Here is a 19,645-nt window from a genome sequence, read left to right on the forward strand (position 1 = left end):
TAGGATAGCGTCCTTTAACTTGACTTTTCTGATTTTCTAGCAGTAAACCAGTGTGAGGGAATACTTTCAAAACTTTGTTTTAATAGTATATTAAAAAAAACTGTTTTGCTATGGTCTCTCTATATAGTGTGGATTTTCATCTTTTGGGTTTGTTTTTGGAGTGTACCCCCGCATGATAGCTTGGGGTTCACAGTACATAGAGAGCTTGCTGAATAAGCGCTCCAGGATTTCCCCCGCTCTCATGCAATAATAGGATAGATCCTGCTTTCTATTTTTAGGCAATAGACTCCAAGCAGGCCTAATCTGACAGCCTGCAGTAGCGTCTTTTGCAGCAGCGTGTTTAGTCTGCGCGTGGCTGTTGGGTCGGAGCGGGTGGATACCTTTGTGTGGTCCACGCTGGCCGATAGAGATAGCGCCGCCCCCCTCTCTGACGTTAACCTTTTGTTTTTTCAGCTGTTGACCCATGTTATCCCCCCCACCCCAGTTCGACTTGTCCTAAAACCATTCAGACTTCCTCCCCCAATAGTCTTTGATAGAGCACCCCTTCTCAAGCATTGTTATTCACCCCCCCCCCCCCCCCCCCCCCCTGCACCTTTCTCACCCAATGGTGGGAAGGTGTTTTCGTGTGACGTGTGCAATCAGCTCTTGCAATTTACAAGTTGCTGATAAATTCCCCATCAAAGTTAAGTTGATTCACAATTCCAGCTAAAGCCATATTAAGGGCTGGGTGATATGGCCCAAAAATAAAACCTTTTTTATTTCCAGTCACTCTTGGCAATTATGATTTTAATTGATTTTAATCAAAAGTAAAAATGAATTATTCACACTTAGTTGACCTGAAAAGGAAATGAAGGACTTTGGCCATCCATCCATCCATTTTGCCAGCCAATTACAGGGCACACGGGGACAAACAATCATTCACGCAACCAATCACACCTTAGGACAATTTTGTATGTCCAATACACCTGCCATGCATGTTTTTGGAGTGTGGGAGGAAACTTGTCTTTGATTGCTGATTACTTATCCACCACAGTGGATTGAAGTTAGGTTAGACTTTTATTCTGTAACCTCGGAGAAAAAAACAAACAAACAAAATATAACAATAACACACCCAACAGTCACTCCATCTTTAAAAAAAAATCCTGACTGAGGCTCATTTACCAAGTACAAACACTGCATTGTAAACAGCTTTATTGTGTCCCCTGGGAAATTTTGCACATCAGTGAAGGGTTTTTTTTCTAAATGTTTTTTGCCCGCCAAGTTTCAAGAGCACGTGTCATGTGTTAATTATGTCTATATTTGTCGTCAATTCACTGCTAGGCTTCTGGCTAGCGGCTTCCTTAAAAGCTTGTTTGGCTTTGGTGTTGCTATCCTAAACCTGTTGCGCTTCGATGAAAAGATAGTTGTAATTGTTGAAAATGACCTTGGCTTCATCTAATGTTTTGTTGGTGGGATTTTGTAATATATGGAGTATAATATATGTTTTTTGGGTGGCCAATCAAATGAGCTTTTCAATGGTTTAACTTCAAATACCATGGGGGGGGGACTATTGTCTGTCAGCACGTGTTGCTCCACCTGTTTTGTTCAAACACCGCCTAGAATTTTTTGCCTTTTGTGTTAGCATTAAGAGAATTTTCCAATTGGGGAATTTGATGCGGTTGTTTTACTGTATGTTGAATGTTCAAGGAAGCAGCACTGTTGGATTCAGTTTTATGTCCACCGAGGTTCCGAATCTGCCACCTCAATCTCCTGCCTATTAGATAGCACAGGAAAGCACTTGTATATGTGCGCGAGCGAGCAAGAGAGGAATCGGCTTTGCGTAGGTGTGTGTAAAGGGGTGCTCAATCACTGTAGCGTTAATAGTCTACCACGGCACTATCCATTTTTCACACCTCTCAGCAGTGACAAACACTTGCAGCATGCATGTTTGTGTTCTCTGCGTTTTAGTCACCAAGTTTGTTTGTTAGTATGATATATTTGTTTAGTTTCATTTTCAAAGTAAAGAAGAAGAATGGGGTCGTTTTTAACCCCCCGAGAGGCCAAGCAAGTGGGAGGATTGTCGAATGAGAGACAGAAGCTCAAGTTTGAAGAAAAGGGAGTGGAAATTCTTTCAAGTTAATTTAATCCACATTACAAGCGTAGACAAGCTATGTCTTTTTCAAGTAACTGCAATGGGATGTGCCGATTAGGATTTTGTGAAGAAGCAATAGACTATTTCATGGAAAATCCCTACGTGGATGACAACCGGTACATTATTAAATTAATTGATAACTATTTTAAGAAATGAGTACCGGTAATCATCTCCAGCTGTTTTAATATGAATATTGTCCAAACACTGTTATCTTCTCTACAGTAATTATTCCCTAATTCTTGTAGTCATTCATGAAAACGGACATTTAATCAAAACATTTGCAAACATCTGCTTTTGTATCAGAAAACTATTAACTGCACCGGTAGCTTAATCAGTTTCAGAAAGGTTGGTGAGTACAACATATTCCCGCTTGTGTGATATTAGTTACCGTAATTCCCCAAATATAGGACTCACCCGTGTTTAGGGCACACTATTATTTTTAGGGTCAAATTCTGGTATTTTCTAGGTTACCGTATAGGATGCACCAATAGTCTGGGGACAATGTAAAAACTGTAGCAAAACAGAATAAATCTCATCTTTGTAAATTCTTCATATTTTTTGTGTTTATGTTCCTAAGTTATATATTTGTTGTGGGGTAAGTTAAGTGTGTTTCATATTTCCCGCATTGTGAGTGGTAAGTGAATGCTGCGCCAGTGTAACGTTGAATACGCTTGAAGTCGTTGTTTTTCTTTTTCCTCGTGACGCAGCTCGAGTTCATTTTGCCATAAATACCCAACGTTGCTCACCATTCACATTCCACCAGTTTATGATTGTGTGTATATGCCAAAAGAGCACCATCAATAAACGAGTGAAATGGAATTTCTTTCTTTATTTTCTAACCAGAGCAATAATCTCCATCATAACCGTTACATGATCTTCTCCGTTTTAATAATATTCGTGTGTGTGAACAAGGATGGACTCGGTTGGTGGTTCAGTCTTCTCGCTTCTTTAATTGAAAATAATGTCGTAACCACTTCCGCTAACATGAGCTACTATTGGCTGCAACAGGCACTGGCTGCTAACAACCAGCTGACTTCCGCCCTCTAGAGTTGCAGAGTTCGGCTGGCATAAAAATGCACATCTGTGCATCACAACCCCGTTTATGTGGGTGAATCTTCCTCCAATTGTGTAGGATTGAAAAAAATAAAATCTTTTTGTTACCATTCATAGTGTACATCCATACTTTTCGGACTTCATTTTTTTTTTAAACAACAATAATTGGTTGGTAACCAGTAAATGCAAATAATAATATTATCGGCTTAATCGGTGGAATAATGGATTGGATAATCAATTCTAGAAATATTCAATAGTAACAGCGATAGTGGTCACTGAGCATGTGTTTCCTGTATAGAACTGCATGTGCACTTTTGCTTGAGCGTGGTGCTTTAGTAGCCTGTATGCTGAGCCCACATCGATTTGCTGAACTCCGGGAGCTGGAGGATTGGGTGTCGGCCTATAGACCGTCATTTGTACCAATTGATGGGGCGTAGCTCTCCAAGGATTTGGCGCTACTATACAAGAGCGAGGCATGGAGATAGTCAGATGGGGCTGAAGGACTTGAAAAAGTCACAGTGTGCCGGCCAAGCCTCTGCAAGCGCCTAATAAGTACAATGACAGAACAGCGCTTCTTTTCATCAAGCCGGTGTCCCAATCGCTGGCTGTATTTTGACATGCTGTCGGCAGCCAGACGGCTGAGTTTACGTCTAGCTTCGACATCCTCAGCCACCCAGGGATTCCCTCAGTGGGAATGAATGTGTGCAATGTGGAAGGGATGGCAGTTTGTTTAATGTGGGGGGGTGCAGCTGTTACCACAGAGAGAGCTCACTTGTGAGCATGTGTGTTTATGCTCAGTCTGGCGGCACTACCAGCGAAACGTGGAAGAAGTGAGCACTTTCTGAATCCTTTTTCAGACCTCACTGGAATTAGTCAAAGTGCAAAAATCGGAGCATGACGGCATAGGTGAGCGCTGATAAATTCAGTTCAAACCAAGATACGACATTCCCATTTCACCCAAAAACTTCATACTCATTCTATTAAGTAGATGTTGTGCTGTTTAGCGCTGAAATGATGAATCGACAACTATGGTAAAAACATTAATCAAAAATACCTGTTTTGAGGGAGGCACATCGGCAGAGTGGTTGCATATGGACTGGGTAAAAAATGACAGGGGAGATATCATTGGATACTTTTCGAATTTAATGAGCAGACTTTGATTATTTCCGTGAGTAAGCTGTGTACTGCTTAAAGTGACAGTATGTAAGATTTAGACAGTTTTTCATTAAAAATGAATACATTAAATTATTTGAAAATATAAAAGCTTGCAAATAAATGTGTTCTTAATGACCAACAGTATGTTTTAAATATAATAATAGGTTTAGTTATTATTAAATGATATTACCTGGGGGGTGGCACCCCTCCGGAGGTTAGGATTTCTGTTATAGCTCCGGACAGCCAGAGGAGGAGTATGTATTACTGCATTTACCGTAATGCCCCTAAAGCTCCCAAGGGCGTATGCGAAAAATTATTCATACACCCTTTAAGAAATACCCTTAGAAAACCTGTAAGTTCTTGTTGGTTGACCAGTATTCCTCCATGACAGAGGGTATTATGTGAAGCTTAACAGTGTCCAACTACACACAGGATGAGGAAAATTATGCAACATGTAAATATTTATCCTGCGACAATCCGCTGTTTCAAGCTCATGTTTTTTTTAAAGACAAAATGCCAGTCGTTTTTTTCTAGAAGTCACAGTTCCCCCAAAATGATCAGAAAAATGCAATTCACAGAATCAAAATGACTCTTTTATTCAAATCTTTAAAAAATAAATATTTATTTGATATAGTACCTCTCAGTTGTTGCTAGGCAGACTTGATGGTGGTTGGGGGGGTAAAAGTAAACAACAGATGGCAGAAGCATGTTGCTAGGAGTTACAGCAGCAGACGCTACACCAGCCGCGGGGGCGTCTGTGCAATGACAGCCGTGACGACATGGGGTCAGAGGTCAAATGCCACCTTGATGACAGCCTGCAATGCAGGATTGTCAGCCGCACCAAACCAAGTTGGTTTTCTTTGGCACTGATGAATGTTGCATACATCGGCCGCCTTGAACCCGTCTGACAGTCATCGGGGCGCACACGCACACACACAAAAAGAGGCAGCTGTCGACCCGTCCCAGCACTGAAGCGGCGGTGCTGGGGGGTGTAGCGGGCTTGGGTGCATGTTTTGGCTACCCGTTGCCATGACTTCATTTGCCAGGAAAGAGAAAGCGAAACAGTCAAGGGAGTCAAATTTCAAGGTGTTTGTGCAACATGAATTAGTTCTGTCACTTCTGTCAATAATATAATGTACTTCCTGTAAAATATTTCAGCCAAGTACCCCAACAATAGCAAAGCATTTTTGGACAGAAAAATATAAAGAAAACCAATAGTAGCTTTAAATAATTTAAAAAAAAAAGTTTGTGATAAGTTTTTACACAGTTGCCAAAGTTTTGGTGCACGGTTGCATAGAAAATACCAAGATTTGATCCCAAAAATAAGGGTGTATCTTACACATAGGTGCATCTTATATTTGAGGAATTACAGTAATAATATTGCTTATAATTTGTTACCTTATTTAATTAACGGAATTTGGTTTTTTTTTTGTTCTTACAGCTGAAGCTGTCTTTTCATTTGACTCTATTTTATGACTGGTTTGTTATGTTGGACTGAAGTATGCTGTAAATACATGCAACAATTTGATGTAATTACTCATGTTGAAGATATTTCTTCAACACTGACAAGCCTGTGCATGTAATGATGAGCAACAAAGGAATACCAGATTTTCCCAACATTATTGACACATGACGTTTGGACATTACTGTATTTTCTGTTTCTTTTTTCTTAATCTCTGAGAGTCCAATTTCGTGAAATCTGAAAACAAGTCCCTCCTTTCAACACACACACACACCTACACACGCCACAATAAGGGCTTGTCTGGTGGCGAATGAGGCAAACACACGCAGTTGGACGCATGAGACATCTCCAGAGTTATGTCATTGGCACCTTCTGTCGCTCCGAGGTGTAACTCTCTCACTTTTTCTCTCTTGCTTGAAACCATCAGCACCAGCTGCCTTTCCTGGAAGAGACCCATATGTCGTTTTTACCATGCACAACATTCTGCTATGTATGTTTTCTCTTGAAGAAGAAAGCATGCTAAAATTGTTTTCTTTTGCATCCTGAATCATTCTGTCATAAAATACCTTAACTGTCATGAACATGATTGTTTGTACAAGCACTATTCTGGGGGATTAGCGCAAATACTACAGACGAGAGTGTTTTTTTTAAGGGCGAGCCGATTAAGTCAGTTGTGCCCTTCAGACATCGTCCGATTAGCCAATATTTTCCTAATCTTTTTAATTTAATTCTTTCAGTTATCGGAAAAGGCAACTTCTGGAGTGCCGGTATATTTAGCATTTTCTTCACTCATCTTTCAAGGCTGACAGAATATTGTGTATTATGTCTATGTAAACGTGTGGTATCATATAAATGTGTGGTATCATATAAAAGATTGTTTTCCATTCCTTACTTAGAATTACGAGGGTGTCAGCTACCCTCCTTAAAGAATGAGAATTTTATTTATTATTATATTACTATTTAAAAGACGACGATTCTCATCCATGGCACTGGAAGAGTTAATGTATACTCACCATTTGCAGCAGTTGTATACATTTTTGAATACACATCAAAATGCCAGAACGGTGTCATGCTTTTTTACCATGCGTAATTTATACTATGATATACTACGCTGGCATTCTACCAAGACGAGTTTTTTTTTTTTTTTTCCTTCTAAGCCTAACCTTGCAACTTCTAAGAAATATGTAAACACAATAAATACTTTCTCAGCTGCTTGAAAAACAGTATGAATAACTGGATAACAGGCTAATCTCTTTTGGAATTCATAAATACATCAATTTTCTATAGCACACATCCTGTTTTGCGGTAATGCTGCACAAGGGAAATGTTTGGAGTGTTGCATGATGGGACTGGCACGGTGCACATTTGTTGGAAGGGTGCAGCATGAGTCAGAGCAAGTGAATTTGTGTGTTTGTGCCAGTGTGTGTATGCTCGTTCCTACTTTTCATAACTTTATTCCCATCCAACTGGAAATCTGGCATCAATTCTGACAAATATCACCACTCATCATTTGTTCTTTCTCGTACTTTTTTTAATTAGATTTTTCATCATTAACTAGTTTGGATTCACCAGCAAGATTGAGTTTTTTATTAACATTTTATAACGTCAAGATTTTTTAAAATTAAATGAAATAGCCATAAAAAGAATTATCATATTAGCATAGTTCGTTTAGCATTAGCAATAGGATTAGCGGTAGCTAGTCAGATAACTGTCACTGGAAAATTCACAGGGTGTGCTGAAAAAAATTAGGGATGTGACTGACCAATTACGTATTTTAACCAATTGATTGATTTTTCAATATGTTGGTTTATCATTTTTTTTTAAGTTTTAATTTCCATTTGTTTATTTTAAAACATGACATTACTTCAAATTAACTGTGCAGGAAATGCAAATCATAAATAAAAACAATGAGGCTATTGTTTTGGTCCGTAATGTCAGAAAAAGGAACCCCCCCCCCCTCCAAATTAAAAACAAATGGTTGCAAACATTTTTTGATTGTTCAACACTCTTAATAATTATCACGAGGAGGACTGCAGATACTAAATATTTATTGTTGAGGGGCTGAAATTCTGAAAGTTAGTCAAGGTCTCAACAATTAATTGTTGATCAAAAATGATTCCCTATTAATTTGATATTCAGTTATCAATTGATAGTTGCTAGGGCTGGGCAATAAATCAAAAATTGAATTAATTCGTCTTTTTATTAATTTACCCTTTAAAAAGCTAAATTGTGAAATTGTGGTTTTGAACAATTGTTTACAATAGTTATTAACTACTTGAATGTGACGTTTAGGTAATTATAAACAAGCTATGAATAGCATTTTTGCAGTGAATTTACATTTACATTAAAAGTTATTTGTAAACACTCTACATTATAGTTTTATTTTCCTGATCATTATGCATACGATATAAACATTTTTTTTAATAAATCAAATGTTTAGTTTTTTTTATGTTCTTTTAATTTTTTTCTTTATGTTTGTTGGGTTTATTACTTTGATTAGATTTGTATAGAAGTGTAGTTCTCTAAAGAGGACTCAAAATAATAACATTTATTTTTGTGCCATATCACGCAGCTCTAACGGTTCCAGCTCTGAGACAAATATATCTTTAATCTAGGCTAATATTCTGTAATTAACCACAAAATGAGTTATAGTAATTTATTCTAAAGTCTTTGTTAGTAGTGTGAGCTCAGAAGTTCTCACAATTTGGGTTTTTCAATAATGTTGCATTAGAAGCTCAGAAATGAGCACTATCCGGTTTAAGTTCTGTCTGCTCTCTATTGTTACAATTTGGTGTTGTACTTGTTTGTTTCTGAGAGACTAAAAACTAAGTGGATGGCTTTTTAACCTCGTTTTTGTTCTCCATCAACAGGGTTGGCAGCAGCGTCTCTGTTCTCCCTTTTGGGGCATGAAAGCGGGCCCCATCCATCTTTGATTAGGAACTACCTCCTCCTCTAGCACACCTCCGTAGGGACATCTCACTTCAACCGGCATTAATGAGGTAACCCCACGCTGTGCCCAGGGCAGCACCCACCTGCGCAAACGCCACCTCCAGCCCCGCCCCCCCTTCTGCCGACCGCTCCGTTGCGGCCATGGGCCAGAAGATCTCCGGCGGCATAAAATCAGTGGAGGGGCGCGGGGAAAGCGGCGGTTCCCCGTCCTACCGGCCACCGACTCATCGCAGGCAGCATCCGGAGCTGAGGGGCCCGGATTTCGCCAAGCCACCCAGACTGGATCTCCTCCTGGACATGCCGTGCGCCAGCCTGGAGACCCAACTCCGTCACGCGTGGAACGCAGATGATCGTTCGCTCAATATTTTCATCAAAGAGGAGGATAAATTAACATTTCATCGCCATCCGGTCGCTCAGAGCACGGACTGTATCCGCGGACGGGTGGGATACACTCGGGGACTCCATGTCTGGAGGATTCACTGGCCCTCCAGGCAGCGTGGCACCCACGCGGTCGTCGGGGTGGCCACCTCTGAAGCTCCTTTACATTCTGTGGGGTACACTGCCTTGGTGGGGTCAGACTCTGAGTCCTGGGGCTGGGATCTGGGACGAAACCGCCTCTACCATGATAGTAAGAACCGGGCCCACAGCTCGCTGCCTTCATACCCGTGTTTCCTGGAGCCGGAGGAGGCCTTTACCCTGCCAGACTCTCTGCTGGTCATTCTGGACATGGACGAAGGGACGCTCAGCTTCATGGTGGAGGGACAGTATTTGGGAGTGGCGTTCCGAGGCTTAAAAGGCAAGAAACTGCATCCCATCGTCAGCGCTGTGTGGGGCCATTGTGAGATCTCCATGAAGTACATCAATGGACTTGATCGTAAGTACTTACCTCGAGCATGGTTAAATGCTTTTTTTTTTTTTTTATTCTGACATTCTTGCCGAACGGCAAACCAAAGAGATCCATGTGGTAACATCGGTTTATCCTGTTTCTGTGTATTAGCTATTTGTTTCAAACTGCAGTACTAAATTCTACGGTTTCCACTTTGCTACAGCTGCCCTCAGTTCCTTCATTAAAAAAAAAACAAGTAAAAAGACTGTACACGACATCCAGGTTCTGTTTTCAAGGCATGGATTTCCCCAGTGTACAATTTTGAAGAAATGCGGTTTAGTATGTGCTGTTTTGCTTTCATTTCATACTATTTGCTTTAGTCTCGCCATTCTAGGTGAACCAACAGCTCATTAACTTCAAGAGATAAAAATACTCTGAAATGAATCACTTCCATCTATATTTTCACTTGAATTACCAATCAAAAGAAACAATCTCTGCTCTCATGGGTCAACATGGAATGTTCTCGTAACAATGTCAGCCTGTTTCCTACCTATTAAAAAAAAAAAAAAAAAAAAGATAAGGGGTCATGTAGAACTCCCCTCCCAAGCTATTGGCTGGATGTTTTCGTGATAGTGCAGCTGGGCAACTGAAACATGAGTCAGAGCCCAAACACATTGCAGCATCGCGCTTGAATGTTGTGACTTCCTGATAAAGACTTGGCTGGCTGTTGTGTTCGCAGCTAGATTAGTTAGCTCGACTCAAGCTAATCTACTGCACTGCAAGCATCGTTGAAATAGATGCATCGGCTGCTCAAGTTTGGGGATTTGATTTAAGTACCATCTGCCTGATTTCAGAGAGAATCGAAGTAATATAGGCAATCTAGATTCTGGTGTTACTTTTATAAGCGTTTTGACTTTTGTAGTACAATAGGTTTTACTGTCGTAGACGTATGAAGGTTAAAAGTAGAACGAGGAGTGATGATTTGAAAGGCTCAACCTGACAGGTGAGAATAAGGTGGAAAGTATCGCGTGGAGGTATGAGACACTACCGCATCCTGTTGCTAAGATAACCTTGAGGAAAAATATTGCCGTTTTACTGCATCATTACAGCTCCAAAATGTTATTTTGAAATAGGGTAAACAACATGTTTTTCAAACAACACAATATACTAGCGTATTAAACAACATATGGACAGCTTACTAACGTACAAAATGTGTCCCGTTTTCAAAGAGACAGTCTCGGTTTCCAGCGTTGTGTCCCAAGTTCGCTAGCCTCATTGATTTGTTCTGATATTACAGAATGTAGGTCGTCTCACGACGTCCCAGTTTTTTTTTTAATCCAGCAAGTCAAGCTTTTAATGTCACATTTGCCATAGCAATTCATATAAGTCAAATAAAATGGAGTGACTTTATATATAGTAACTAAAAAAAAAATCTATACTTTATGTTCACATTCTCATCATACTGGAGCTAAAACTACTTCCTGCTTCCATGTGGAAGAATGAGGGGAAATATTGTTAAACCATAGCAAGCTGATGTGTCTGGCAGCTTGTTCCAAAAATGTAGGACAGCTCCTTGTGCAAGGTTTTGGAAAAATAAAAGTGCTTGCATTCCAACAAATTAATGTCCTCACCCAGGCAGTTGACTGAACACTTACATAGTAGGTAAATCCTTGATTGGATGATTGATTGAATGATTCCTGATTTGGTGATGAATCCTTGACTTTGTGGATGAATCCTGCATTGTGGAATATGATATGATATAGTTGAAGTATCGCCTCCTTCAGCCGCCATTTTTCGTCAACACATTTTGCAACTCGACCCAAAGCATTGTTTGATGTCAGCGTAGGCATATTAAAAGTCTGGATCTTGGCTTGGGGGGGGGGGGGGGGGGGGGGGGGGGGGGGGGGGGCAATACAACCACCAAGTCTCAGACAATGGGTTCTCTTTTCTTTCATTGCTTTGGATCCCATTCCCTGTCTCTGAATTTCCCAATCAATTTAGATTTGTTAGGCATGCGATTTCTTTCACTATCACTTTGGAGGGTTCTGTTGTCTGCCCTGCAGATGACTCAGATGGCGAGAATGGAGTCATAACTCGCGTCTGTGTGCAAGTCATGCAAGCAATACGCAGTCAGCGAGACAACTGGATCAAATTGCTGCCTTTTTCCACAGCACTTGCTTTGGCCTTCTTGTATCTCTGGCTCAAATATATATCCACTGCCCACTTGGTGAGATGTATACTAAAGGGATCTCATCAAGAGCTACTTCAGAAACTCTTTCTCATGGTCATTGTTCATCAGCATTGACAGGTAGTGGCGTTTCTGCCACTAATGCAGATTTTACCCCTGAGCTCACTGTTATCAGCTCAATAACTAGTCTTACATGTCACTACCACATTCATATTGTTTTTAATGAAACATGGCTATGGACTGGGGCTGAACAATTGAGCAAATACATATCGATATCACATGTATGTAATAGAATATATGTGGCATCTATCCGTCCAATGGGTAATCGTCTCACTAATGTGAATGCACATCCTGATAAAACTAAACAAAATTAAAAAATATCACCTCTATGACACCATTCAGCAACAAGTTCCTGCATGCTCCAATTCATTTGCTTTTAATTTGAAAATAATTGCCTTCATAAATGGAGGTGCTATTTAAGAACCATAGGTTTACAGCAATACAGATTACTTTCTTACTTGTGGCTGTAAAAATAAAGAGAAGGAGGAACTTGAAAAAAAATAATTGCACATTAAATGAAAAAAAAAAAGCTCAATTAGATTGTTTCAACTTTTCTGCGGGGTTTTAAAAGGAGATTTGATGGCAGCCACTTCTTCTCTACTTAACTCTGCTCTGTTGCCCGTTATTGCGCCCAGCCATGCGGGAAAACATGCGGGGCATAAAAGCCACGATATCCCGCCGCAGAAGAAGGCAGTCTAGTTCAGACGGCCTGGCGTAATAAGCTCCAGTACAAATAAATGCTGAGCCAGACTCAAAGTACAGATGCGCATATTTCACATAATTGCTGCCACATGACATCCATAGCGTGTGCACGACATTCGTTTTGTTGGGAGCGCACGTGTTTATTTTCCTTTTGATTGTTCTTTCTCCTCCTGTCATTATAATTATAACAATTAACAGAGCTCTGCCGAGTGCAGTAGGACGCCATTCTATCGGCATCAGGGCTGTTGTTTGCAAGTGTCCGCTGGGTTTCGATAGCACATTAGTAAACTACGTTTCAGAACACTGGAAAGAACAAATCAATCTTGCGGCAAAGGGAGGAAAGAATAGCAACTGGAAGCGGCGTTGAAAGGAGAAATGAGATAAGAAGGGAGAGATTCTGCTGCCAAAATAGGTCGAGTAGAGCCCACTGGTGGTCTTCACAAGCAGAAAAATGCAATGCCAGTTTGAGGAAACGAGAAATTAAATAGGCAACTTGACCATCTTCAACACATTATGACTTTGATGACAGAAATAGATCTTTTTGCTCAAATGCAGCACATTAAAAAAATGTGTGTGGGGGGGGGGTATATTTTTGTTTTAATATCATTTGTAAATATGCCACAAACATTTTCCAAAACTGTAAATATTAGTAGTAAAAATATGAACAAGTCCACACACAAAGGGAAATGCCATTGACAACTAAAACTAACATCTTTGTTTTGGGTGTTATCATCTATTTAGTTCAGTGTTTCTCAAATAGTGGGGGGGGGGGTCAAGTGTAATTGCAATAAAGTATGATTTATTTATTTTTTTAGTTTCAGGCACTTTGATGCACTTGGTTATTTTATCTGTTTTAGACTAAGCTGTAAAAAAATAAAATAACAGTTGTTTAAAGTTGCTTTATATTGCTTTTGTTCATGTTGAAAAGGACACAGGTTTAGGTGTACTTATGCAATTTTTATAGATAATCTTATTTATAGTCAGAGCTTTGAGTGGGGCGGGGGGGTTCTCTTTCTTGGGGGCACCTACAGTATATTTGAGAAGCATTGCATTAGTTGTACATTAAAGTTAAATGAGTACCGTGCACATTTTTTGTTTTGTTTTTGTTTGTTTTTATGGGAACAGCAGAAAAAAAAACTTCCCTCAATAGGGCTCTCTGCTTTTGGGTATTATACACTGCCTCAGACTCAGCTATTTCTAATATCTTCCCACAACAAATTTGCTCAATGTAAGATTTGTTTTTGTTATTACAGCTTTTATATCGATTTTAATTAGATTGTGCAGGTACTTTGCTTGTTGCACAAATGCTGCAATCATTGCAGCTGAGCGCTGTGCCTGTGTTCTTGACATGTGTGATTTGTCATTTTCAAGCAACTTTAAACTGGGTCGCAGAATGAAGAACACACTTGTGTTTTCTGTGCCTTGAAGCAAGGCAGAATATATGTCAAAGCAGCGTGGTCTGATTTTTATGTATTTTATTTTAAATGGCGGCCAGGTGAATGGATTATAATGTTGAGAACGTTAGCATAAGAATCAGAGACGAGTGTAATAACCGTGTGAAATAAGCTTTGGAGATAGCCTAAGAGTGAAGATAAGAGCTCTTACGGGTTATCTTTGATAAAGCTTTGATGAAAGCGGCCGCCTGACGAAAACCAGCGCACAGAATAAAGGGACAAGCGACAAAATGGAGAGAATATGAGGGGAGACATTCACGGTGAAGATGGATAAGGAGCACTGAGAGATTGCTATTCGGAAAATAAAGAGCGATAGATGCGAGATGACAGCTGATTGAAAGAGGAGGCGCGTTAGACTGGAGATGAAGAGGAAGAAAATGAATGGGCAGGCTAACGTGGAAGTCACGTCACGCAACCGGTGTCATCTCTGGACCCAGCTCATGCTCTGTTCAGCCTCTCAGAGACGGAACAGGTCAAGGAGCCACGGAGAAGCTAATGAGGCACCACGGGGCTGCCTGGCAAAGCTCTACATGTCGGCTGATAATCTATTGCGCTTATGTTCACACACTCTTGATTTGTACCACTGCAGAGCATATATTTTTTTAATTAGGGGAAGAAAGCCAGAAGACACCTTTTTTTTTTTTTTTAATTAAAACTAAAACTGCTGTCATCTGTTAAGTATCTCCATTCTCCACTTGGCTTACCTAGCTCCTAAATGAAGGTATATGTCAGGCTGGTGAAGTGGTATCGGTGTCAAGGTATCAGACCATTTACAATACGTCCGTAAAAAAGATATCAATTATTTTAATAGTTGATTACCTGCCAGTCGACCAATTTTAACAGCTCTATTTCGACTGCCTAGCTTTTTGGGTCTCTGCCAAAAAAAAAAAAACGTCAATTAGGGGGAAAAAAAAGTCATAACTTGGTTGCCCTGGATTGACAGTTTGAACTTAATTTCCAAACGATACCGTGTGAACTTGATTGATGTCAGAACATCACCGCTTTACTACATTGCAGAAATATCGTTTCGGGACTCTGATCTGTAACAGATCACAAAATCGGACCCAAAAAAAATGTGATTGGTACACCCGTTTTTTTTGTTTGTTTTTTATCACATTACATTTCCAACAGAGAAATATTTAACACATTGCTGTCCAGTTTTATAAACGTCCACTTTTCAGCATACTTGTTTGAAACACATTTCAAGTTTGTCTCTATTGCCACAATTGTATTTTTGTTGTTCAAACATGTGAGTGTAGTTGTGTGAGTGTCAGTGCCATAACAAACGTTTTCTTGTTTTAGCTTTTTTTTTTTTTTCCACTAAATAACAGCAAGTGAGAACAGTTCAGACCTCCATGCTTCCAATTTCTATGCCTCATTAGGGTGGCAATCAACTGGAGCCCATCCCAGCTGACTTGGGGCCAGAGGCGGGGAAATTTTTGCTCTTCCAACTTCATAACATCAAGCTGGATGTAGCAAAAATGAAATTAGCGCATGGCAGTTTGAACAGGGTCGAGACGGGCACATTCCTCTTTGTCAATTAGGAATCCGAGCCGCTCCGCGAGGTTTGAAACGCATCATCAAACATGTCAAGGCTACAAATAAGCAATTTGGCATCACTGTTTGCTGTGAAAATTTTGGACTTTGCACCTCATGTAAACACAATGACTCACTAAACTTGAGAATCAAACTCTTGTTGAAGATCCAAAATGGTTTTGGAGGAGTCGTTAAGTCAAGTGCTGCATCGACGCAGCGTAACATGCTACCGACTTCAAAATTAACACACCAAATAATACAACAGCCATCAGGCTTTTATTTTTGAGTTCTTCCTCGGAGTGCTTGTGTTCCAATTGACATGACACGTCCAAGTCTCAGCTAGCTGCTGACGTGAGGACCAGACGCTTGGCACATTCAAATGCAGTCGGACAAATCATATAGTCATACAGAATAAAAGTCCATCAATTCATTCAACAATAATATATGTGATAAAAAATAATATTCATTGGACCCCTGTTACACGAAATTAATTCGTTCCGGGGTTGGGATCGTAATTGCAAAATCGTTGTATGAAGGACAATAGAAACCTATGGTAATTAGCTAATGCGTATAAAACCGAGGGAAAAACATCAAATTGTTAGCACTAAAATTGGTAACAAAATAGTATGGTTAGTGGTGCTTATATATACTGTAATGTAAATATATACAATTAAATAACATCATAAATAAAAACTATAAAAAGTATTTTTGGAGTGTCATGAATTGAGCTTGTTATGACCATAATCCCTAGCGAGGGTAACGACCCCACAGGTCATGAAAGTTGTTGCTGTTGTAAAGCGTGAAAAATGCCTTAAAGAGGGGGATGAAAAAAACGTTGCAGTTCATGTCGTAAAGTAAAAAAACATAAGACAGGGACGTCGTAAACCAGGGTTCCACTGTAATAATAATAATTGTTAATAATGTCATTATTATATAAAACATTACTTCAGTTCCCTAGGATAAACCAGTAAAATGCGCCATAAAATTTGAAAATTGCTCCTCAAATTAAATAAAATGAATAAATAAATAAAACTGCTGCTGCTGCAAGAAAAATTTTTTGCATGTGGACAGTTATTAAGTTGTTTGTTTGGAACGACCGAGTTGGTAGCATTGCTGTTTGCACTTGTTTCCCCGCATTCTCGCCACATTTTTCACTTTGCTTTCTGACAATCTGTCACCAGCAAACAGCCAAATGACGCCAGACATTGGAGATTAGTCACCAACTGTCTGGTGGTAGATACTTGTTCCCTGGATATGGGCGACTCTGCCGGCCTCACCCAACGCGTCATGTCCATTCACCGTCTCCATTCTTGTTGGAGACTTGGGCTTCATCGGCGGCTAGGAAGGAAATGAGTGATCAGCCCAAGGAAGCAGTCACAGGATAATGTTTCTAAAAATGGCCTCTTGAGATGATGGCCTCTGTATGTGAGAAAGGGGCGCAGATTCCGAAATGCTTGTGCGGTCCCGAAAAACGCAGCATAAATGGCTGAAATGTAAAAAAAAAAAAGCAATTCATCACTCATAAGTCAATTAATTATTTCTAGAAAATCTCTGATAGCCCTTTTTTTCCAAATCGATACCAGTATGAGTACTTAACTTGTCACCAATATCAATACCAAGTACTCATACCACTAGTACTTTTACCAGCACTAATATCTTGACAAAAACGCTAAGTAATTTTAAACAAGTAACCAGTTTTTTCTTAAATTCACATAAAAATAAGGGCAATCATCTGATTTATTTTCTAGATCCTCATTTTACGAGGGTCACCGATACTTGTATCGGCCACCATCATGAGTACCGACGCCTTGAAATAGGGGTGGATGATATAGTCAAAAAAAAAACTACCGGTAATTTTTTACCAGTCATTGTAGACAATTTATATACCTAGCCATCAGTTATTCAATGCATTTTATTAAGCGGTTTAAAATAAATGTTACCATAAATTCAATAAAAATAGCTTGTGCAAAAAATTAGCTAAAGATAGCGTGTGCATAGCTTGCTTAAAAACCACAATAAAGTAGTAACTATTGTGAACATGCCTTAAACTAGCATTCTGCCACTTATGCGAAATAAAGTATTCTTTAGCGCATATGCTAACTTATGTTTTCATATGCCTCATTTTGATGTCAAGCTAAGAACACATAACCTTGAAACCTTAAAACTTCAAATTATCAGCTGCTGCTTTAGGTTAGCAATAATACACCATCAATTATCCCGCCCAAACCATTTAAAAAAATATATATTTGTTTTCAAATCCGGGCCTCTAGCACGGATGCATCCAACCGACTGTACGACATATTAGCGAGTTGTTTTTCTTCCGCAGTGCCGCGGACTTTGTGATTAACACTAGCGATTCTATCAGTATCAGTCCCAGGTGATGGTCACAAGTCTTCAACAGCCTCCTCCTTTGTTCAGGAGCTTTTTACGCCACCTTCCAATCAACGTTTTTCAATTTGCCCCCCCGGCATTCCCAATGTTCTCCCACTGTCCTTTGTGTCCTCTCTCGGATTGCCTTTGCCTTCACGCTGAATGAAGCCCATCCAATTTATTCGACTGCTTCTAAACTCACTTGAGTTTAATTAGAAGTGCCGTATTGATTACGTTTCACCCAACTTTGTGTTCTTACACCGCCAGCCGCGGCGCTCTGATCCAAATGCAGTAAGGACATCGTCTGTTATATGCAGCGCTTCTGATTCTGAACTTGGCACTTTTCAGCTTTTGCAGAGCAGGAAGAGGAACCGGCTCAAAACCGGACCAGAGCTGCGGTTTGGGCTTGAGGACAAGCTGTGCCGTTTTCATAGCAACATTTCCTGTTTGCATATCAAGTGAGAATGATGTCACGGTCTCAGTCGGCCATATGCCTCGCCGTCCTCTCAAACAGACAAAAAAACATTTCTGAAAAGTCATGTGTTTTCTTAAGGCAGATAAGATTCATTAGACTTTGCACAAACTGGATTTTTGGGGCCGATTAGCAAGTTTCAAAATAACTAATCCATTCACAATTTTTTGGTCATTATCTTTCTTTCTTTTTTTAGCCAATGGATGACACTTTCCTGGAAGTGTGATAACGAAGTTGTTCATGCCATTTAAAATGTTGGCCTGATGTCACCCCATGGGTAAAATTTCAGCTCTTTTGTGTCTGATTTCAATGCTTTGATTTATTTAGAGTTCTTTTGATGTAAAGGTCAAAGGTACCCCACAAGGGTTAAATCACTTTTTTATATTGCTAGTTCATTTAATAAACAGTTAATTCACTGAATATACTTCTATACTGATTAGAGTATCAACATATTTAAAGGAATATCGGAATATAAGTACAGAATTAGAATATATTAAAATCTCAACATCCATTTTCAGAGAAAACATCACTTTTGTATAATATTTATGAATAAAAGCAATTTTGCCATGGTTTAACAACCTTTGCCGTGGCCAGAGATGAAGGTCAAAAGATCAATGACCTCTAGAAGGCATTCAATAATTGGCCGCCAGTCATTAAGCGAAAGTTCAGTCAGGTCAAACAAAAACAACTTGAGGCAACACCTTACTGTAATGAAATAACGATAATGCGAGTAAGAAAAAGCCTCAAGTAAATATTGCAAAAGGAGCTAATGCTCCTACAACAAACATTTTTAAAAGACTATAAAAGTACAGTCACACTGTAGCATAAAAAAAAAACATCGTATGTACTCAATTAAAATGAGGAATCTCTACAAAGAATATTCTTTATTGAATTTCACTGCTTAGTATTGAGTAAATATGAATTAAATGATGAATTAATAATGATCCATTTAGTGAGTGGCATTGAAAAGAAACAAAAGGGAATAAATTAACACATTTTTTGATGTCATTAGATTCATTTTTTTAGTACTATTTACACATTTAGAGTGTTTATATTTTCATAAACTCAATATTTTTGTTTAATTGGTTATTCATTCCCTTTTGTTTTCTATTCAAAGTAACACATATTAATGGATAATTATTAAGGATGACTTTTAATTCATATTTAATTGGTAATACTGCTTGTAGTCTGATGCCACATTTTAACTTTGAGTATATATATATATATATATATATATATATATATATATATATATATATATATATAATATATATATTTTTTTTTCTG

General features: G+C 39.2%; 1 protein-coding gene across 2 annotated transcripts in view; it reads left to right on the plus strand.

Moving 5' to 3' along the window:
* Positions 1 to 19,645, plus strand: part of spsb4a (splA/ryanodine receptor domain and SOCS box containing 4a) — a 60,106-nt gene that overhangs the window by 23,937 nt on the left and 16,524 nt on the right. For both annotated transcript variants that reach the window (XM_088428562.1, XM_088428563.1), the window contains exon 2: positions 8,672 to 9,624. In XM_088428562.1, the coding sequence (XP_088284688.1) occupies positions 8,892 to 9,624 (733 nt within the window). In that variant the 5' untranslated portion in view covers positions 8,672 to 8,891. The remainder of the gene's footprint in view (positions 1 to 8,671; positions 9,625 to 19,645) is intronic.

This window comes from Hippichthys cyanospilos, chromosome 12, assembly GCF_059441005.1.
Source record: "Hippichthys cyanospilos isolate Australia breed blue-spotted pipefish chromosome 12, RoL_Hcya_1.0, whole genome shotgun sequence".
Classification (NCBI taxonomy): domain Eukaryota; kingdom Metazoa; phylum Chordata; class Actinopteri; order Syngnathiformes; family Syngnathidae; genus Hippichthys; species Hippichthys cyanospilos.